At 63.0% G+C, this 20,826-nt stretch overlaps 1 protein-coding gene and 3 long non-coding RNA genes across 25 annotated transcripts; 3 read left to right on the forward strand and 1 right to left on the reverse strand.

Annotated features, from left to right (window-relative positions):
• The first annotated feature begins 1,486 nt into the window (after window positions 1–1,486).
• Window positions 1,487–19,455, forward strand: LOC128073818 (filamin-C-like). The gene is made up of 12 exons (XM_052669020.1): window positions 1,487–1,503; window positions 1,737–1,874; window positions 2,060–2,092; window positions 2,124–2,174; window positions 2,403–2,432; window positions 2,515–3,006; window positions 8,023–8,268; window positions 12,409–12,506; window positions 13,972–14,122; window positions 16,835–16,953; window positions 18,189–18,266; window positions 19,225–19,455. Coding segments are annotated over exons 2-12 (1,530 nt in total). The 5' UTR covers window positions 1,487–1,503; window positions 1,737–1,873.
• LOC128073745 (uncharacterized) lies at window positions 11,527–12,388 on the reverse strand. 5 transcript variants are annotated; one of them, XR_008202868.1, is made up of 5 exons: window positions 12,293–12,388; window positions 12,085–12,217; window positions 11,864–12,013; window positions 11,659–11,788; window positions 11,527–11,613 (listed from the first exon to the last, which is right to left on the reverse strand). It is a non-coding gene; the product is annotated as an uncharacterized LOC128073745 (long non-coding RNA). The 5 variants fall into 5 exon arrangements; XR_008202871.1 differs by lacking the exon at window positions 11,659–11,788 and having other exon boundaries at window positions 11,527–11,603; XR_008202870.1 differs by lacking the exon at window positions 11,659–11,788.
• Window positions 15,341–16,771, forward strand: LOC128073708 (uncharacterized). 16 transcript variants are annotated; one of them, XR_008202852.1, is made up of 9 exons: window positions 15,341–15,356; window positions 15,468–15,504; window positions 15,626–15,672; window positions 15,710–15,793; window positions 15,831–15,951; window positions 16,100–16,136; window positions 16,295–16,452; window positions 16,564–16,637; window positions 16,712–16,771. It is a non-coding gene; the product is annotated as an uncharacterized LOC128073708 (long non-coding RNA). The 16 variants fall into 16 exon arrangements; XR_008202855.1 differs by lacking the exon at window positions 15,626–15,672; XR_008202857.1 differs by lacking the exons at window positions 15,341–15,356; window positions 15,468–15,504 and adding an exon at window positions 15,359–15,430.
• LOC128073764 (uncharacterized) lies at window positions 16,992–17,716 on the forward strand. Of its 3 annotated transcripts, XR_008202875.1 has the most exons (4): window positions 16,992–17,226; window positions 17,267–17,293; window positions 17,355–17,378; window positions 17,419–17,716. It is a non-coding gene; the product is annotated as an uncharacterized LOC128073764 (long non-coding RNA). The 3 variants fall into 3 exon arrangements; XR_008202873.1 differs by lacking the exon at window positions 17,355–17,378 and having other exon boundaries at window positions 17,267–17,307; window positions 17,409–17,716; XR_008202874.1 differs by having other exon boundaries at window positions 17,267–17,480; window positions 17,643–17,678.
• Window positions 19,456–20,826: the final 1,371 nt, after the last annotated feature.

A 20,826-nucleotide genomic window follows, 5' to 3' on the forward strand; every position in this document is an offset into this window, starting at 1 on the left:
GGAAGTGGGATCCGGATCCGGACCGGGTCCGGGATCCGGGCAGAGGTCGGAGCGCTGAAAGCGGGATCGCGGCACCGCTATTGGGATCGGACCGCGATCCGAACCGGGATCGGAGAGCTGGGAGTGAGATCGGGATCGGAGCGGGACTGCGGCGTCGGTAACGGGATCGGAACCGGGAGCTGGGATCGGAGCGCCGTTAATTAATAGGATCGGAACCGGGACCGGAGCTCCGTTAATAGGATCGGAACCGGGATCGGAGCTCCGCTAATAGGGTCGGAACCGGGATCGGAGCGCCGTTAATAGGATCGGAACCGGGATCGGAGCTCCGTTAATAGGATCGGAACAGGGATCGGAGCTCCGCTAATAGGATCGGAACAGGGATCGGAGCTCCGCTAATAGGATCGGAACCGGGATCGGAGCGCCGTTAATAGGGTCGGAACCGGGATCGGAGCTCCGCTAATAGGATCGGAACCGGGATCGGAGCGCCGTTAATAGGATCGGAACCGGGAGCCGTGCCGGGATCGGAGCGCCGTTAATTAATAGGATCGGAACCGGGAGCCGTGCCGGGCTCGGAGCTCCGTTAATAGGGTCGGAACCGGGATCGGAGCGCCGTTAATAGGGTCGGAACCGGGCTCGGAGCTCCGCTAACAGGGTCGGAACCGGGAGCCGTGCCGGGATCGAGCGCCCGGCGCCGGGATCCGGGCTGGAATCGGAGCCCAGCTGGGCGCAGGGAGCCGGCATTGCTGGCATTGTTGGCATCGTTGGCTGTGCGACCCCCCCTCGCTGCCCCCCAACCCCGCGGGCGTTGGCCTCCGGCACCGGGATTCCTCGGTGGCGCCCCATAGAGCCGCCCCATAGCGGCACCCCATAGAGCCGCCCCATAGAGCTGCCCCATAGCGGCACCCCATAGAGCCCCCCATAGAGCCGCCCCATAGCGGCACCCCATAGAGCTGCCCCATAGAGCTGCCCCATAGCGGCACCCCATAGAGCCACCCCATAGCGGCACCCCATAGAGCTGCTCCATAGCAGCACCCCATAGAACTGCCCCATAGAGCCGCCCCATAGCGGCACCCCATAGAACTGCCCCATAGCGGCACCCCATAGAGCCGCCCCATAGAGCTGCCCAATAGAGCCTCCCCATAGAGCTGCCCCATAGAGCTGCCCCATAGCGGCACCCCATAGAGCTGCCCTACAGCACCCCATAGAGCCGCCCCATAGCGGCACCCCATAGAGCTGCTCCATAGCAGCACCCCATAGAACTGCCCCATAGAGCCGCCCCATAGCGGCACCCCATAGAACTGCCCCATAGCGGCACCCCGTAGAGCCACCCTACAGCACCACCCCATAGCGGCACCCCATAGAGCCACCCTACAGCACCACCCCATAGCAGCACCCCATAGAGCTGCCCCATAGAGCCTCCCCATAGCGGCACCCCATAGAGTCGCCCCATAGAGCCACCAGGGCCACCAAAGACCTCTAAGGCCACCTGTAGAGCCCCCAAAGGTGACTCGAGAGCCACCAAGGCCACCAAGGCCCCCCGCAGAGCCACCAAGGCCACCAAGGCCACCTGTAGAGCCACCAAAGCCACCGAAGACCCCTAAGGCCACGTGTAGAGCCCCCAAAGGCGACTCGAGAGTCCTCAGGGCCACCAAAGCCAACTCAAGTGCCACCAAGGCCACCGAAGGCCAGCTGTAGAGCCACCAAAGCCGACTGGAGAGCCACCAAGGCCACCAAAGCCAACTCGAGAGCCACCAAGGCCACCAAGGCCACCTGTAGAGCCACCAAAGCCAACTCAAGAGCCACCAAGGCCACCGAAGCCCAACTCGAGAGCCACCAAGGCCACTGAAGCCCAACTCTAGAGCCACCAAAGGCAACTCAAGAGCCACCAAGGCCACCAAAGCCAACTCAAGTGCCACCAAGGCCACCAAAGCCCAACTTAAGAGCCACCAAGGCCACCAAAGCCCAACTCGAAAGCCACCAAGGCCAACTCAAGTGCCACCAAGGCCACCAAGGCCACCTGTAGAGCCACCAAAGGCGACTGGAGAGCCACCAAGGCCACTGAAGCCCAACTCGAGAGCCACCAAGGCCACCAAAGCCCAACTCAAGTGCCACCAAAGCCACTGAAGCCCAACTCAAGAGCCACCAAAGCCAACTCGAAAGCCACCAAGGCCCAACTCTAGAGCCACCAAAGCCAACTCAAGAGCCACCAAGGCCACCAAGGCCACCTGTAGAGCCATCAAAGGCGACTCGAGAGCCACCAAGGCCACCAAAGCCCAACACAAGAGCCACCAAGGCCACCTGTAGAGCCACCAAAGCCGACTCCAGAGCCACCAAGGCCACCAAGGCCACCTGTAGAGCCATCAAAGGCGACTCGAGAGCCACCAAGGCCACCAAAACCCAACTCAAGTGCCACCAAGGCCACCAAAGCCCAACTTAAGAGCCACCAAGGCCACCAAGGCCCAACTCGAGAGCCCCCAAAGGCAACTTGAGAGCCACCAAAGCCACCAAGGCCACCTGTAGAGCCACCAAAGCCAACTCCAGAGCCACCAAGGCCACCGAAGCCCAACTCAAGAGCCACCAAAGGCGACTCAAGAGCCACCAAGGCCACCAAGGCCCCCCGCAGAGCCACCAAGGGCAGCAGCGGAGCCCCCGGGGCCGCAGCCATGAACTCGTCGGGCTACGAAGACGCGGCGCCGGCCGAGGAGGCGGAGGAGCTGCCGGCGGCGGAGAAGGAGCTGGCGGAGGACGCGCCGTGGAAGAAGATCCAGCAGAACACGTTCACGCGGTGGTGCAACGAGCACCTCAAGTGCGTCAACAAGAGCATCGGGGACCTGCAGAGGGACCTGGGCGACGGCCTGCGCCTCATCGCCCTGCTGGAGGTGCTGAGCCAGAAGAAGATGGGCAGGAAGCACCACCCCAGGCCCAACTTCCGCCAGATGAAGCTGGAGAACGTCTCGGTGGCGCTGGAGTTCCTGGAGAGGGAGAGGATCAAGCTGGTGTCCATCGGTGGGTGAGGGATGTGGGGCCGGGATGTGGGGCTGGGTGCTGTGCTATGGGGCTGTGCTATGGGGCTGGGTGCTGTGCTATGGGGCTGGGTGCTGTGCTATGGGGCTGGGTGCTGTGCTATGGGGCATGGGGTGATGCTGGAGTTCCTGGAGAGGGAGAGGATCAAGCTGGTGTCCATCGGTGGGTGACGGACGTGGGGCCGGGATGTGGGGCTGGGTGCTGTGCTATGGGGTGTGCTATGGGGCTGGGTGCTGTGCTATGGGGTGTGTTATGGGGCTGTGGGGTGTGCTATGGGGCTGTGGGGTGTGCTATGGGGCTGGGTGCTGTGCTATGGGGCATGGGGTGATGCTGGAGTTCCTGGAGAGGGAGAGGATCAAGCTGGTGTCCATCGGTGGGTGAGGGATGTGGGGCTGGGATGTGGGGCTGGGTGCTGTGCTATGGGGCTGGGTGCTGTGCTATGGGGCTGGGTGCTGTGCTATGGGGTGTGCTATGGGGTGTGTTATGGGGCTGTGCTATTGGGCCGTGCTATGGGCTGTGCTATGGGGCTGGGTGCTGTGCTATGGGGCATGGGGTGATGCTGGAGTTCCTGGAGAGGGAGAGGATCAAGCTGGTGTCCATCGGTGGGTGAGGGACGTGGGGCTGGGATGTGGGGCTGGGTGCTGTGCTATGGGCTGTGCTATGGGGCTGTGTGCTGTGCTATGGGGCTGTGGGGTGTGCTATGGGGCTGTGCTATGGGGCTGGGTGCTGTGCTATGGGGTGTCTTATGGGGCTGTGGGGTGTGCTATGGGGCTGGGTGCTGTGCTATGGGGCTGTGGGGTGTGCTATGGGGCTGTGCTATGGGGCTGGGTGCTGTGCTATGGGGTGTCTTATGGGGCTGTGTGCTGTGCTATGGGGCTGGGTGCTGTGCTATGGGGCTGTGCTATGGGGCTGTGTGCTGTGCTATGGGGCTGGGTGCTGTGCTATGGGGCTGTGCTATGGGGCTGTGTGCTGTGCTATGGGGCTGGGTGCTGTGCTATGGGGCTGGGTGCTGTGCTATGGGGCATGGGGTGATGCTGGAGTTCCTGGAGAGGATCAAGCTGGTGTCCATCGGTGGGTGAGGGACGTGGGGCTGGGATGTGGGGCTGGGTGCTGTGCTATGGGGCTGGGTGCTGTGCTATGGGGTGTGTTATGGGGCTGGGTGCTGTGCTATGGGGTGTGCTATGGGGCTGTGGGGTGCGCTATGGGGTGTGTTATGGGGCTGTGGGCTGTGCTATGGGGCTGGGTGCTGTGCTATGGGTGCTGGGTGCTGTGCTATGGGGTGTGCTATGGGGCTGTGGGGTGTGCTATGGGGTGTGTTATGGGGCTGTGGGCTGTGCTATGGGGCTGTGGGGTGTGCTATGGGGCTGGGTGCTGTGCTATGGGGTGTGTTATGGGGCTGGGTGCTGTGCTATGGGGTGTGCTATGGGGCTGTGGGGTGTGCTATGGGGCTGTGGGGTGTGCTATGGGGTGTGTTATGGGGCTGTGGGGTGTGCTATGGGGCTGGGTGCTGTGCTATGGGGGCATGAGGTGATGCTGGAGTTCCTGGAGAGGATCAAGCTGGTGTCCATCGGTGGGTGAGGGACGTGGGGCTGGGATGTGGGGCTGGGTGCTGTGCTATGGGGCTGTGCTATGGGCTGTGCTATGGGACTGGGTGCTGTGCTATGGGGCTGTGCTGTGTGCTGTGCTATGGGGCTGGGTGCTGTGCTATGGGGCTGTGCTGTGGGGCTGTGCTATGGGCTGTGCTATGGGGCTGTGCTGTGGGGCTGTGCTATGGGGCTGGGTGCTGTGCTATGGGGCTGTGCTGTGGGGCTGTGCTATGGGCTGTGCTATGGGGCTGTGCTGTGGGGCTGTGCTATGGGCTGTGCTATGGGGCTGTGCTATGGGGCTGTGCTATGGGGCTGGGTGCTGTGCTATGGGGCTGTGCTATGGGGCTGTGCTGTGTGCTGTGCTATGGGCTGTGCTATGGGGCTGTGCTATGGGGCTGGGTGCTGTGCTATGGGGCTGTGCTATGGGGCTGTGCTGTGGGGCAGTGCTATGGGGCTGTGCTATGGGGCTGTGCTATGGGGCTGGGTGCTGTGCTATGGGGCTGTGCTATGGGGCTGTGCTATGGGGCTGGGTGCTGTGCTATGGGGCTGTGCTATGGGGCTGTGCTATGGGGCTGGGTGTTGTGCTATGGAGCTGTGCTATGGGGCTGTGCTATGGGGCTGGGTGCTGTGCTATGGGGCTGTGCTATGGGGCTGGGTGCTGTGCTATGGGGCAGTGCTATGGGGCTGGGTGCTGTGCTATGGGGCTGTGCTGTGGGGCATGGGGTGATGCTGGAGTTCCTGGAGGGGATGAAGCTGGTGTCCATCGGTGGGTGAGCAGGGGGGGGTGCTGTGTCCTCTATGGCTCTGACCCCATAAGCGCTGCTCTGACCCCATAAGCGCTGCTCTGACCCCATAAGTGCAGCTCTGACCCCATAAGTGCAGCTCTGACCCCATAAGCGCTGCTCTGACCCCATACCTGCAGCCCTGACCCCATAAGCGACACCCTGACCCCATAAGTGACTCTGTGACTCCATATCTGTTGCTCTGACCCCAGAAGCGCTGCTCTGACCCCATAAGCACTGCTCTGACCCCATACCTGCAGCCCTGACCCCATATCTGTTGCTCTGACCCCATAAGTGCTGCTCTGACCCCATAACGCTGCTCTGACCCCATATCTGTTGCTCTGACCCCATAAGCACTGCTCTGACCCCATATCTGTTGCTCTGACCCCATAAGCGCTGTTCTGATCCCATATCTGTTGATCTGACCCCATAAGCGCTGCTCTGACCCCATACCTGTGGCTCTGACCCCATAAGCGCTGCTCTGACCCCATACCTGCAGCCCTGACCCCATAAGTGCTGCTCTGACCCCATAAGCGACTCTGTGCCCCCATAAGCGACTCTGTGCCCCCATAAGCGCTGCTCTGACCCCATAAGTGACTCTGTGCCCCCATAAGCGCTGCTCTGACCCCATAAGCGCTGCTCTGACCCCGTAAGCGACTCTGTGCCCCCATAAGCGACTCTGTGCCCCCATAAGCGCGGCTCTGACCCCATACCTGTGGCTCTGACCCCATAAGCGCTGCTCTGACCCCATACCTGTGGCTCTGACCCCATAAGCGCTCCTCTGACCCCATAAGCGCTGCTCTGACCCCATACCTGTGACTCTGACCCCATAAGCGCTGCTCTGACCCCATACCTGTGGCTCTGGCCCCATACCTGCAGCTCTGACCCCATAAGCGCTGCTCTGACCCCATAAGCGCTGCCGTGGCCCCATAAGTGCTGCTCTGACCCCATATCTGTTGCTCTGACCCCATAAGCGCTGCTCTGACCCCATACCTGTGGCTCTGACCCCATAAGCGCGGCTCTGACCCCATAAGCGCTGCTCTGACCCCATAAGCGCTGCTCTGACCCCATACCTGTGGCTCTGACCCCATAAGCGCGGCTCTGACCCCATACCTGTGGCTCTGACCCCATAAGCGCGGCTCTGACCCCATACCTGCAGCCCTGACCCCATAAGCGCTGCTCTGACCCCATAAGCGCGGCTCTGACCCCATACCTGCAGCTCTGACCCCATACCTGTGGCTCTGACCCCATACCTGCAGCCCTGACCCCATAAGCGCTGCTCTGACCCCATAAGCGTGGCTCTGACCCCATACCTGCAGCTCTGACCCCATACCTGTGGCTCTGACCCCATACCTGCGGCCCTGACCCCATACCTGTGGCTCTGACCCCATACCTGCGGCCCTGACCCCATACCTGTGGCTCTGACCCCATACCTGCAGCCCTGACCCCATAAGCGCTGCTCTGACCCCATAAGCGTGGCTCTGACCCCATACCTGCAGCTCTGACCCCATACCTGCAGCTCTGACCCCATAAGCGCTGCTCTGACCCCATAAGCTCTGCTCTGACCCCATAAGCTCTGCTCTGACCCCATACCTGCAGCTCTGACCCCATACCTGCAGCTCTGACCCCATAAGCACTGCTCTGACCCCATAAGCTCTGCTCTGACCCCATAAGCTCTGCTCTGACCCCATACCTGCAGCTCTGACCCCATACCTGCAGCTCTGACCCCATAAGCGCGGCTCTGACCCCATAAGCTCTGCTCTGACCCCATAAGCTCTGCTCTGACCCCATACCTGCAACTCTGACCCCATACCTGCAGCTCTGACCCCATAAGCGCTGCTCTGACCCCATAAGCTCTGCTCTGACCCCATAAGCTCTGCTCTGACCCCATACCTGCAGCTCTGACCCCATACCTGCAGCTCTGACCCCATAAGCGCTGCTCTGACCCCATAAGCTCTGCTCTGACCCCATACCTGCAGCTCTGACCCCATACCTGCAGCTCTGACCCCATAAGCTCTGCTCTGACCCCATAAGCTCTGCTCTGACCCCATACCTGCAACTCTGACCCCATACCTGCAGCTCTGACCCCATAAGCGCTGCTCTGACCCCATAAGCTCTGCTCTGACCCCATAAGCTCTGCTCTGACCCCATACCTGCAGCTCTGACCCCATACCTGCAGCTCTGACCCCATAAGCGCTGCTCTGACCCCATAAGCTCTGCTCTGACCCCATAAGCTCTGCTCTGACCCCATACCTGCAGCTCTGACCCCATAAGCTCTGCTCTGACCCCATAAGCTCTGCTCTGACCCCATACCTGCAGCCCTGACCCCATAAGCGCTGCTCTGACCCCATACCCGCGGCTCTGACCCCATAAGCTCTGCTCTGACCCCATACCTGCAGCTCTGACCCCATACCTGCAGCCCTGACCCCATACCTGCAGCTCTGACCCCATACCTGCAGCCCTCACCCCATACCTCCGGCTCTGACCCCGTACCTGCAGCCCTGACCCCATAAGCGCTGCTCTGACCCCATAAGCGCTGCTCTGACCCCATAAGCGCGGCTCTGACCCCATACCTGCAGCTCTGACCCCATAAGCTCTGCTCTGACCCCCTTGCCGACTCCCCCCCGCAGACAGCAAGGCCATCGTGGACGGCAACCTGAAGCTGATCCTGGGCCTGGTGTGGACGCTCATCCTGCACTACTCCATCTCGCTGCCCGTGTGGGAGGAGGAGGACGAGGCGGCGCGGCAGCAGACGCCCAAGCAGCGCCTCCTGGGCTGGGTGCAGCACCGCGTGCCGCAGCTCCGCATCACCAACTTCAACCGCGACTGGAACGACGGCAGGGCGCTGGGGGCGCTGGTGGACAACTGTGCGCCGGGTACGGGGGGATGGGGGGCATGGGGGGTGGTATGGGGGGCCTTATGGGGTGATGGGGGTTATGGGGTCCTTGTGGGGTCCTTATGGGGTCCTTATGGTGCCCTTATGGGGTGATGGGGGTTATGGGGTCCTTGTGGGGTCCTTATGGGGTGATGGGGGTTATGGGGTGATGGGGATGAGGGCCGTGTGCTGGGGGCGCTGGTGGACAACTGTGCGCCGGGTATGGAGGGATGGGGGGCATGGGGGGGGTATGGGGTCCTTATGGGGTCCTTGTGGGGTGATGGGGGTTATGGGGCCCTTATGGGGTCCTTGTGGGGTCCTTATGGGGTCCTTGTGGGGTCCTTGTGGGGTGATGGGGGTTATGGGGCCCTTATGGGGTCCTTATGGGGTCCTTATGGGGTCCTTATGGGGTCCTTATGGGGTCCTTATGGGGTGATGGGGGTTATGGGGTGATGGGGATGAGGGCAGGGCGCTGGGGGCGCTGGTGGACAACTGTGCGCCGGGTACGGGGGGCTGGGGGGCATGGGGGGTCCTTATGGGGTCCTTATGGGGTCCTTATGGGGTCCTTGTGGGGTGATGGGGGTTATGGGGTCCTTATGGGGTCCTTATGGGGTCCTTGTGGGGTGATGGGGGTTATGGGGTCCTTATGGGGTCCTTATGGGGTCCTTATGGGGTGATGGGGGTTATGGGGTCCTTATGGGGTCCTTATGGGGTCCTTATGGGGCCCTTATGGGGTGATGGGGGTTATGGGGTGATGGGGATGAGGGCAGGGCGCTGGGGGCGCTGGTGGACAACTGTGCGCCCGGTACGGGGGGATGGGGGAGCGTGTGGGGTCCTTATGGGGTCCTTATGGGGTCCTTATGGGGTCCTTGTGGGGTGATGGGGGTTATGGGGTCCTTATGGGGTCCTTATGGGTCAATGGGGGTTATGGGGTCCTTGTGGGGTCCTTATGGGGTCCTTATGGGGTGATGGGGGTTATGGGGCCCTTATGGGGTCCTTATGGGGTCCTTGTGGGGTTATGGGGGTTATGGGGCTCTTATGGGGTCCTTATGGGGTCCTTGTGGGGTGATGGCGGTTATGGGGTCCTTATGGGGTCCTTGTGGGGTCCTTATGGGGTGATGGGGGTTATGGGGTCCTTATGGGGTCCTTGTGGGGTCCTTGTGGGATGATGGGGGTTATGGGGTGATGGGGATGAGGGCAGGGCGCTGGGGGCGCTGGTGGACAACTGTGCGCCGGATACGGGGGGCTGGGGGGCATGGGGGGCCTTATGGGGTCCTTGTGGGGTCCTTATGGGGTGATGGGGGTTATGGGGTCCTTATGGGGACCTTATGGGGTCCTTATGGGGTGATGAGGGTTATGGGGTGATGGGGATGAGGGCTGTGCACTTGGGGTGCTAGTGGAGAACTGTGCGCCCGGTACGGGGGGCTGGAGGACATGGGGGGCCTTATGGGGTCCTTATGGGGTCCTTATGGTGTCCTTGTGGGGTCCTTATGGGGTCCTTATGGGGTCCTTGTGGGGTGATGGGGGTTATGGGGTCCTTATGGGGTCCTTATGGGGTCCTTATGGGGTCCTTATGGGGTGATGGGGGCTATGGGGTCCTTATGGGGTCCTTATGGGGTCCTTATGGGGTCCTTGTGGGGTCCTTGTGGGGTCCTTGTGGGGTGATGGGGGTTATGGGGCCCTTATGGGGTCCTTATGGGGTCCTTGTGGGGTGATGGGGGTTATGGGGTCCTTATGGGGTCCTTATGGGGTGATGGGGGTTATGGGGCCCTTATGGGGTCCTTATGGGGTCCTTATGGGGTCCTTATGGGGTGATGGGGGTTATGGGGTGATGGGGATGAGGGCAGGGCGCTGGGGGCGCTGGTGGACAACTGTGCGCCGGGTACGGGGGGCTGGGGGGCATGGGGGGTCCTTATGGGGTCCTTGTGGGGTCCTTATGGGGTCCTTGTGGGGTGATGGGGGTTATGGGGTCCTTATGGGGTCCTTGTGGGGTCCTTGTGGGGTCCTTATGGGGTCCTTATGGGGTGATGGAGGGTTATGGGGAGATGGGGATGAGGGCCGGGCGCTGGGGGCGCTGGTGGACAACTGTGCGCCCGGTACGGGGGGCTGGGGAGCATGGGGGGCCTTATGGGGTCCTTATGGGGTCCTTGTGGGGTCCTTATGGGGTCCTTGTGGGGTGATGGGGGTTATGGGGCCCTTATGGGGTCCTTATGGGGTCCTTATGGGGTGATGGCGGTTATGGGGCCCTTATGGGGTCCTTATGGGGTCCTTGTGGGGTGATGGGGGTTATGGGGCCCTTATGGGGTCCTTATGGGGTCCTTATGGGGTGATGGGGGTTATGGGGCCCTTATGGGGTCCTTATGGGGTCCTTATGGGGTGATGGGGGTTATGGGGCCCTTATGGGGTCCTTATGGGGTCCTTATGGGGTGATGGGGGTTATGGGGCCCTTATGGGGCCCTTATGGGGTCCTTATGGGGTCCTTGTGGGGCCCTTATGGGGTCCTTGTGGGGTCCTTATGGGGTGATGGGGGTTATGGGGTCCTTATGGGCTCCTTATGGGCTCCTTATGGGGTCCTTGTGGGGTCCTTGTGGGGTGATGGGGGTTATGGGGCCCTTATGGGGTCCTTATGGGGTCCTTGTGGGGTCCTTGTGGGGTCCTTATGGGGTCCTTGTGGGGTCCTTGTGGGGTCCTTATGGGGTGCTTATGGGGTCCTTGTGGGGTGATGGGGGTTATGGGGCCCTTATGGGGTCCTTATGGGGTGATGGGGGTTATGGGGTGATGGGGATGAGGGCAGGGCGCTGGGGGCGCTGGTGGACAACTGTGCGCCCGGTACGGGGGGCTGGGGGGCATGGGGGGCCTTATGGGGTCCTTGTGGGGTCCTTATGGGGTCCTTGTGGGGTGATGGGGGTTATGGGGCCCTTATGGGGTCCTTATGGGGTCCTTGTGGGGTCCTTATGGGGTGATGGGGGTTATGGGGTGATGGGGATGAGGGCCGTGCGCTGGGGGCGCTGGTGGACAACTGTGCGCCTGGTAGGGGGTCCTTGGGGGTCCTGGGGGTGCTTGTGGGGCAAGGGGCTTGTGGGGTCCTCATGGGGTCCTTGGGGGGCGTTGTGGGGTCTTTGTGGGGTCTTGTGGGGTCTTGTGGGGTCCTTATGGGGTGATGGGGGGCATTGGGGTGATGGGGGGTGCGGAGGTTATGGAACATTGCGGCTGTGGGGAGAGGGAATTGGGGACCCCAGACTGGGAGAGATGGGATCCGTGGGGCTCCATGGAGCGCTATGGGGCGCTATGGGGCTCAGTGGGGCGCTATGGAGCGCTATGGGGCTCAATGGGGCGCTATGGGGCGCTGCTGTTTCCTCTAGGGCTGTGCTCGGAGTGTCAGAGCTGGGACCTATGGGGCGCTATGGGGCGCTGTGGGGCGCTGTGGGTCTCAGTGGGGCGCTGTGGGTCTCAATGGGGTGCTGTGGGTCTCAGTGGGACGCTGTGGGTCTCAATGGGGCGCTGTGGGTCTCAGTGGGGCACTATGGGGCGCTGTGGGTCTCAATTGGGCGCTGCGGTTTCCCATAGGGCTGTGCCCCGACTGGCAGAGCTGGGACCTATGGGGCGCTATGGGGCGCTATGGGGCACTGTGGGTCTCAGTGGGTCTCAATGGGGCTCTGTGGGTCTCAGTGGGGCGCTGTGGGGCACTGTGGGTCTCAATGGGTCTCAATGGGGCGCTATGGGGCGTTGTGGGTCTCAATGGGGCGCTGTGGGGCGCTGTGGGTCTCAATGGGTCTCAATGGGGTGCTGTGGGTCTCAGTGGGGCGCTATGGGGCACTGTGGGTCTCAATGGGTCTCAATGGGGCGCTGTGGGCGCTGTGGATCTCAATGGGGCACCATGGTTTCCCATAGGGCTGTGCCCCGACTGGCAGAGCTGGGACCTATGGGGCGCTATGGGGCGCTATGGGGCACTGTGGGTCTCAATGGGTCTCAATGGGGCACCGTGGTTTCCCATAGGGCTGTGCCCCGACTGGCAGAGCTGGGACCTATGGGGCGCTATGGGGCGCTATGGGGCACTGTGGGTCTCAATGGGTCTCAATGGGGCGCTATGGGGCGCTGTGGGTCTCAATGGGTCTCAATGGGGCGCTGCGGTTTCCCATAGGGCTGTGCCCCGACTGGCAGAGCTGGGACCCGGCGCAGCCGGTGCAGAACGCGCGTGAGGCCATGCAGCAGGCGGACGACTGGCTGGGGGTCCCACAGGTGGGTTATGGGGTTATGGGGAGGTTATGGGGGGGTTATGGGGTGGATATGGGGCTGTTATGGGGCAGTTGTGGTGTGGTTATGGGGAGGTTATGGGGAGGTTATGGGGAGGTTATGGGGTGGATATGGGGTGGTTATGGGGGGGTTATGGGGTGGTTATGGGGTGGTTATGGGGGGGTTATGGGGCAGTTGTGGGGCAGTTGTGGGGTGGTTATGGGGAGGTTATGGGGTTATGGGGTGGTTATGGGGTGGTTATGGGGTTATGGGGAGGTTATGGGGGGGTTATGGGGCGGTTATGGGGCGGTTATGGGGTGGTTATGGGGGGGTTATGGGGTTATGGGGAGGTTATGGGGTTATGGGGTGGTTGTGGGGTGGTTATGGGGTGGTTGTGGGGTGGTTATGGGGTGGTTGTGGGGTTATGGGTTGTATCATGTATCCATGTATGGGATCCATCCGCATGTCTGTATGGGATCCGTCTTTCTGTCCGTGTGTGGGGTCCATCTGTGTGCCTGCCTGGGGTCGGTCCATCTGTCTGTATGGGATTCTGTCCGTCTGTCTGTATGGGATCTGTCCGTGTGTCTGTCTGGGCTCCATCCGTGTGTCTGTATGGGATTTGTCTGTGTGTCTGTCCGGGGTTGGTCCGTGTGTCTGTCTGGGCCCTGTCCATGTCTCTGTCCGGGCTCCATCCCTGTGTCTGTCCAGGCTCTGTCTGTGTGTCTGTCTGGGCCCTGTCCATGTGCCTGTCCGGGCTCTGTCTGTGTGTCTGGGCTCTGTCCGTGTGTCTGTCTGGGCTCCGTCCCTGTGTCTGTCTGGGCTCTGTCCGTGTGTCTGTCCAGGCTCCGTCTGTGTGTCTGTATGGAATCCATCCCTGTGTCTGTCCGGGCTCCATCCGTGTTTCTGTCTGGGCTCCATCCGTGTGTCTGTCTGTGATCTGTCCATGTGTCTGTCCAGGCTCCGTCCATGTGTCCGTCCGGGCTCCATTCCCATGTCTGTCCGGGCTCCATCCGTGTCTCTGTCTGTGCTCCGTCCGTTTGTCTGTCTGGGCTCCGTCCGTGTGTCTGTCCGGGCTCCGTCCGTGTGTCTGTCCGGGCTCCATCCATGTCTCTGTCCGGGCTCCATTCCCATCTCTGTCCGGGCTCCGTCCGTGTGTCTGTCCGGGCTCCATTCCCGTCTCTGTCCCGGCTCCGTCCGTGTGTCTGTCCGGGCTCCATTCCCGTCTCTGTCCCGGCTCCGTCCGTGTGTCTGTCCGGGCTCCATTCCCGTCTCTGTCCCGGCTCCGTCCGTGTGTCTGTCCGGGCTCCATTCCCGTCTCTGTCCGGGCTCCGTCCGTGTCTCTGTCCGGGCTCCATTCCCGTCAGTGTCCCGGCTCCGTCCGTGTGTCCGCCCGTCCCCATCCCCCCGTCCCCCCGTCCGTCCGTCCGTCCCCCCGGCGGTGCGGTGCCGGCGCTGAGGCGGCTCCCCGCAGGTCATCGCCCCCGAGGAGATCGCGGACCCGAACGTGGACGAGCACTCGGTGATGACGTACCTCTCGCAGTTCCCCAAGGCCAAGCTGAAGCCCGGCGCCCCGCTGCGGCCCAGGGCGCTGCGGCCCGAGTGCGTGAGAGCCTACGGGCCCGGTACGGAGCGGGGGGGGGCGGGGGGCGGGGGAGGATGGAGGGGGGGGGTGGAGGGGTGGGGGTGGGGGGGGATGGAGGGGGGGTGGAGGGGAGAGTGGGGGGCATCGAGGATGGAGGGGGGGATGGAGGGGAGAGTGGGGGGATGGAGGGGATGGAGGGGGGGTGGAGGGGAGAGTGGGGGGCATTGGGGATGGAGGGGGGGTGGAGGGGGGGTGGAGGGGAGAGTGGGGGGCATTGGGGATGGAGGGGGGGTGGAGGGGGGTGGGGGGATGGAGGGGAGAGTGGGGGGCATCGGGGAGGGGGGGGAAGGCGTGGGGGGGTGGAGGGGGGATGGAGGGGGGGTGGAGGGGAGAGTGGGGGGCATTGGGGATGGAGGGGGGGTGGAGGGGGGGGGTGGGGAGAGTGGGGGGATGGAGGGGATGGAGGGGATGGAGGGGGGCATCGGGGATGGAGGGGGGGTGGAGGGGAGAGTGGGGGGGTGGGGGGGATGGAGGGGGGGGTGGAGGGGAGAGTGGGGGGCATCGGGGATGGAGGGGGGGTGGAGGGGGGGTGGGGAGCGGGGGGGGATGGAGGAGGGGTGGTGGGGGGGTGGAGGGGAGAGTGGGGGGCATCGGGGGTGGAGGGGGGGAAGGCGTGGGGGGGTGGAGGGGGGATGGAGGGGAGAGTGGGGGGATGGAGGGGATGGAGGGGGGGATGGAAGGGAGAGTGGGGGGCATCGGGGGTGGAGGGGGGGTGGAGGGGAGAGTGGGGGGGTGGAGGGGATGGAGGGGGGGATGGAAGGGAGAGTGGGGGGCATCGGGGGTGGAGGGGGGGTGGAGGGCATCGAGGATGGAGGGGGGGGATGGCGTGGGGGGGTGGAGGGGGGATGGAGGGGGGGTGGAGGGGAGATTGGGGGGCATTGGGGATGGAGGGGGGAGAAGGCGTGGGGGGGTGGAGGGGGGGGTGGAGGGCATCGGGGATGGAGGGGGGATGAGGGTGGGGGGTGTGGGGGGATGGAGGGGGGTGGGGGGAGAGTGGGGGGCATCGGGGATGGAGGGGGGATGGAGGGGAGAGTGGGGGGCATCAGGGATGGAGGGGGGGGAAGGCGTGGGGGGATGGAGGGGGAATGGAGGGGGGGTGGGGAGCTGGAGGGGATGGGGGGTGAGGGGGGGTGTGGGGGGATGGAGGGGAGAGTGGGGGGCGTTGGGGATGGAGGGGGGTGGGGGGCATGGGGAGCATGGGGGTCATTGGGCAGGTCCTGGCAGGGCGATAGCAGGGCTGTGCTGAGGCAGGTCCTGGCAGGGCGATAGCAGGGCTGTGCTGAGGCAGGTCCTGGCAGGGCAATAGCAGGGCTGTGCTGAGGCAGGTCCTGGCAGGGCGATAGCAGGGCCGTGCTGAGGCAGGTCCTGGCAGGGCGATAGCAGGGTTGTGCTGAGGCAGGTCCTGGCAGGGCGATAGCAGGGTTGTGTTCAATGATGACACAGCAGGTCCTGGCAGGGCGATAGCAGGGCAGCGCTGAGGCAGGTCCTGGCAGGGCGATAGCAGGGTTGTGTTCAATGATGACACAGCAGGTCCTGGCAGGGCGATAGCAGGGCAGCGCTGAGGCAGGTCCTGGCAGGGCGATAGCAGGGTTGTGTTCAATGATGACACAGCAGGTCCTGGCAGGGCGATAGCAGGGCCGTGCTGAGGCAGGTCCTGGCAGGGCGATAGCAGGGCAGCGCTGAGGCAGGTCCTGGCAGGGCGATAGCAGGGTTGTGTTCAATGATGACACAGCAGGTCCTGGCAGGGCGATAGCAGGGCCGTGCTGAGGCAGGTCCTGGCAGGGCGATAGCAGGGCTGCGCTGAGGCAGGTCCTGGCAGGGCAATAGCAGGGCCATGCTGAGGCAGGTCCTGGCAGGGCGATAGCAGAGCCGCGCTCAGGCAGGTCCTGGCAGGGCGATAACAGGGCCATGCTGAGGCAGGTCCTGGCAGGGCGATAGCAGAGCCGCGCTCAGGCAGGTCCTGGCAGGGCGATAGCAGGGCCATGCTCAGGCAGGTCCTGGCAGGGCGATAGCAGGGCCGTGCTGAGGCAGGTCCTGGCAGGGTGATAGCAGGGCCGTGCTGAGGCAGGTCCTGGCAGGGCGATAGCAGGGTTGTGTTCAATGATGACACAGCAGGTCCTGGCAGGGCAATAGCAGGGCCATGCTGAGGCAGGTCCTGGCAGGGCGATAGCAGGGTTGTGTTCAATGATGACACAGCAGGTCCTGGCAGGGCGATAGCAGGGCCGTGCTGAGGCAGGTCCTGGCAGGGCGATAGCAGGGCCGTGCTGAGGCAGGTCCTGGCAGGGCGATAGCAGGGCCGTGCTGAGGCAGGTCATGGCAGGGCGATAGCAGGGCTGCGCTGAGGCAGGTCCTGGCAGGGCGATAGCAGAGCCGTGCTGAGGCAGGTCCTGGCAGGGCGATAGCAGAGCCGTGCTGAGGCAGGTCCTGGCAGGGCGATAGCAGGGCCGTGCTGAGGCAGGTCCTGGCAGGGCGATAGCAGGGCTGTGCTCAGGCAGGTCATGGCAGGGCGATAGCAGGGCCGTGCTGAGGCAGGTCCTGGCAGGGCGATAGCAGGGCTGCGCTGAGGCAGGTCCTGCCAGGGTGATAGCAGGGCCGTGCTGAGGCAGGTCCTGGCAGGGCAATAGCAGGGCAGCGCTGAGGCAGGTCCTGGCAGGCGATAGCAGGGTGACGGCTGTGCCGGCTCTGTGTGCAGGGCTGGAGCCGCAGGGCAACACGGTGCTGCAGCCGGCTCGCTTCACGGTGGAGACGCAGGAGGCGGGCAGCGGGGAGGTGCTGGTGTACATCCAGGACCCCGAGGGACACACCGAGGAGGTACGGGGGGCGCCGTGGGGCCTGCGGGGTCACTGCGGGGTCACTGCGGGGTCACTGCGGGGTCACCCTGGGTCCTGTCGGGTCACAGTGGGTTGTAGTGGGTCCTGTTGGGTCCTGTTGGGTCCTGTTGGGTCCTGTTGGGTCCTGTTGGGTCCTACTGAGCACCAGGGGGGTCCTGTTGGGTCCTGTTGGGTCGCAGTGGGTCCTGTTGGGTCCTGTTGGGTCCTACTGAGCACCAGGGGAGTCCTGTTGGGTCCTGTTGGGTTGCAGTGGGTCCTGTTGGGTCCTGTTGGGTCCTACTGAGCACCAATAGGTCCTGTTGGGTCCTGTTTGAGCACCAGTGGGTCCTGTTGGGTTCTGTTGGGTCCTGTTGGGTCCTGTTGGGTCCTACTGAGCACCAGGGGGGTCCTGTTGGGTCCTGTTGGGTCCTGTTGGGTCCTACTGAGCACCAATAGGTCCTGTTAGGTCCTGTTTGAGCACCACTAGGTCCTGTTGGGTTCTGTTGGGTCCTGCTGAGTGTTGGGGGGGTCCTGTTGGGTCCTGCTGAATAGTAGTGGGTCACAGGGGGTCCTGTTGGGTCCTACTGAGAATCAGGGGAGTCCTGTTGGGTCCTGTTGGGTCACAGTGGGTCCTGTTGGGTCCTACTGAGCACCAATAGGTCCTGTTAGGTCCTGTTTGAGCTCCAGTAGGTCCTGTTGGGTCCTGTTGGTTCCTGCTGAGTACTGGGGGGGTCCTGTTTGGTCCTGTTGGGTTGCAGTGGGTCCTGTTGGGTCCTACTGAGCACCATTTTGAGTCTCAGTGCATCCCATTGGGTCCTTTTGGGTTGTATTGAGTCTCAGTGCATCCCGTTGGGTCCCGTTGGGTCCCGTTGGGTCCCGTTGGGTCGTATTGAGTCTCAGTGCATCCCGTTGGGTCCTCTTGGGTCGTATTGAGTCTCAGTGTGTCCCGTTGGGTCCTTTTGGGCCATATTGAGTCTCAGTGTGTCCCGTTGGGTCCCGTTGGGTCATACTGAGTCTCAGTGCGTCCCGCTGGGTCCCATTGGGTCCTGTTGGGTCATTTTGAGTCTCAGTGCGTCCTGTTGGGTCCTGTTGGGTCCCGTTGGGTTGTATTGAGTCTCAGTGCATCCCGTTGGGTCCTTTTGGGTTGTAATGAGTCTCAGTGAGTCGCATTGGTCCTTTTGGGTCCCATTGGGTCCCATTGATTCTCTTGTCACTCTCTCTCTGCTCTCACCGCAGGCCCAGGTGGTGGCCAACAACGATGAGAAGAGAAGCTTCTCTGTCACCTACGTCCCCAAAGTGGCGGGGCTGCACAAGGTGGGTGACACCAGCGTGGCCCACGTGTGCCCCTGTGTCACTGAGCTGTCCCCACATGTGTCCCTGTGTCACTGTGGTGCCCCCATGTCTGTCATTGTGTCACTGAGGTGTCCCCATGTGTGTCACTGTGCCCTTGAGATGTCCCCACGTGTCTCACTGTGTCCCTGTGCTGAGTCCCCATGCTGTGTCCCCATGCCATCCCCATTCTGTCCCTGTGCTTTGTCCCCATGCTGTGTCCCCATGATGTGTCCCCATTCTGTCCCCGTGTTGTGTCCCTGTGCTGTGACTCCAAGCTGTCCCCATGCTATGTCCCCATTCTGTCCCCATGCTATGTCCCCAAGCTGTCCCCATGCCGTATCCCCATTCTGTCCTCAAGCTGTCCCCGTGCTCTGTCCCCATACTGTGTCCCCATGCCATCCCCATGCCATCCCCATGCTGTGTCCCCATACTGTGTCCCCATGCCATCCCCATGCTGTCCCCATGCTGTGTCCCCATGCCATCCCCATTCTTTCGCCATGCCGTGTCCCCATGCTGTGTCTCCATGTCAACCCCATGCTGTGTCCCCATGCTGTCCTCACACCATGTCCCCATGCTGTCCCCATATCATCCTCATGCCGTGTCCCCATGCCGTCCCCATGCTGTCCCCATGCCGTGTTTCCATTCTGTCCCCACGCTGTGTCCCCATGCTGTCGCCATGTCATCCCCATGCCGTGTCCCCATGCTGTCCCCATGTCATCCCCATGCTGTCCCCATGCTGTCCCCATGTCATCCCCATGCCGTGTCCCCATTCTGTCCCCGTACTGTGTCCCCATGTCACCCCCACGCCGTGTCCCCATGCTGTCCCCATGTCACCCCTATGCCGTGTTCCCATTCTGTCCGCAAGCTGTCCCCACGCTGTGTCCCCATTTTGTCCCCATGCTGTCACCCCCACGCCGTGTGACGCCGGTTCCGCCCGCAGGTGACGGTGCTGTTTGGGGGGCAGAACATCTCCGGGAGCCCCTTTGGGGTGAACGTGGCCATGGCGCACGGCGACGCCAGCAAAGTGTCGGCACGCGGCCCCGGCATCGAGCCCAGCGGCAACGTGGCCAACAAGGCCACCTACTTCGACATCTACACCGCAGGTGGGCGCGCGGCCGTGGCACCCAGTGGCGCTGGGGGCAGCTGGGGGGCGCTGGGGGGCGCTGGGTGACACGTGGCCATGCCTCATGCTGCCGCTGGGTGGCACTTAGTGGCAATGGGTGGCAAAGGGTGACACGTGGCCAAGTCCTCATGCTGGCACTCGGAGGCACTGGGTGACACGTGGCCATGCCTCATGCTGGCACTGGGTGGCACTTTGTGGCACTGGGTGGCACTGGGTGACACGTGGCCATGCCTCATGCTGGCACTGGGTGGCACTTTGTGGCACTGGGTGGCACTGGGTGACACGTGGCCATGCCTCATGCTGGCACTGGGTGGCACTTTGTGGCACTGGGTGGTGGCACTGGGTGACACTTGTCCATGACCTCATGCTGGCACTGGGTGGCACTTGGTGGCACTGGGTGGTGGCACAGGGTGACACTTGGCCATGACGTCATGCTGGCACTGGGTGACACAGGGTGACACAGGGTGACACAGGGTGACACAGGGCCAGTGTCCTTGTGATGGCACTGGGTGGTGGCACTGGGTGACACGTGCCATGTCTCATGCTGGCACTGGGTGGCATTTTGTGGCAATGAGTGGCACTGGGTGACACGTGGCCATGTCCTCATGCTGGCACTGGGTGGTGGCACTGGGTGACACGTGGCCATGTCTCATGCTGGCACTGGGTGGCACAGAGTGACACAGAGTGACACAGGATGACACTGGGGCAGTGTCCTTGTGGTGGCACTGGGTGGTGGCACTGGGTGACACAAGGTGACACTGAGGCAGCGTCCTCCTGATGGCACTGGGAGGTGGCACTGGGTGGTGGCACTGGGTGGTACTGAGTGACACTGGATGGTGGCACTGGGTGGTGGCACTGGGTGACACAAGGTGACACTGGGCCAGTGTCCTTGTGATGGCACTGGGTGGTGGCACTGCATGGTGGCACTGGGTGGTACTGAGTGACACTGGATGGTGGCACTGGGTGGTGGCACTGGGTGGTACTGAGTGACACCGGGGCAGTGCCCTTGTGCTGGCACTGGGTGGTGTCACTGAGTGACACTGGGTGACACTGGGTGGCAGCAGGACATTGTCCTTGTGGTGCCACTGGGGGGTGGCACCGGGTGGTGGCACTGGATGACACTGGGTGACGGCACTGGGTGACACTTGGTGACACCGGGGCAGTGTCCTTGTGCTGGCACCGGGAGGGGGCACTGGGTGGCGGTGGGATCATGTTGTCATGGTGACGTGGCCGTGGTGGCACCGGGTGGCACTGGGTGCCACAGGTCACATCCCAGCGCGGTGTCACCCTGCCACATCCCTGGCGGTGCCACCAAATCCAAACCCAATGCAGAGTCACCACGGCTGTGACCTGGAGCCGCCTCTGTTGCTGAGGCTGTTGGAGAGGCTGATGGTGCCTCTGCTGCTGATGTGTTGGTGG

The sequence above is a fragment of the Tympanuchus pallidicinctus genome, unplaced genomic scaffold (assembly GCF_026119805.1).
Source record: "Tympanuchus pallidicinctus isolate F22 unplaced genomic scaffold, pur_lepc_1.0 scaffold108, whole genome shotgun sequence".
Taxonomy (NCBI): Eukaryota; Metazoa; Chordata; class Aves; order Galliformes; family Phasianidae; genus Tympanuchus; species Tympanuchus pallidicinctus.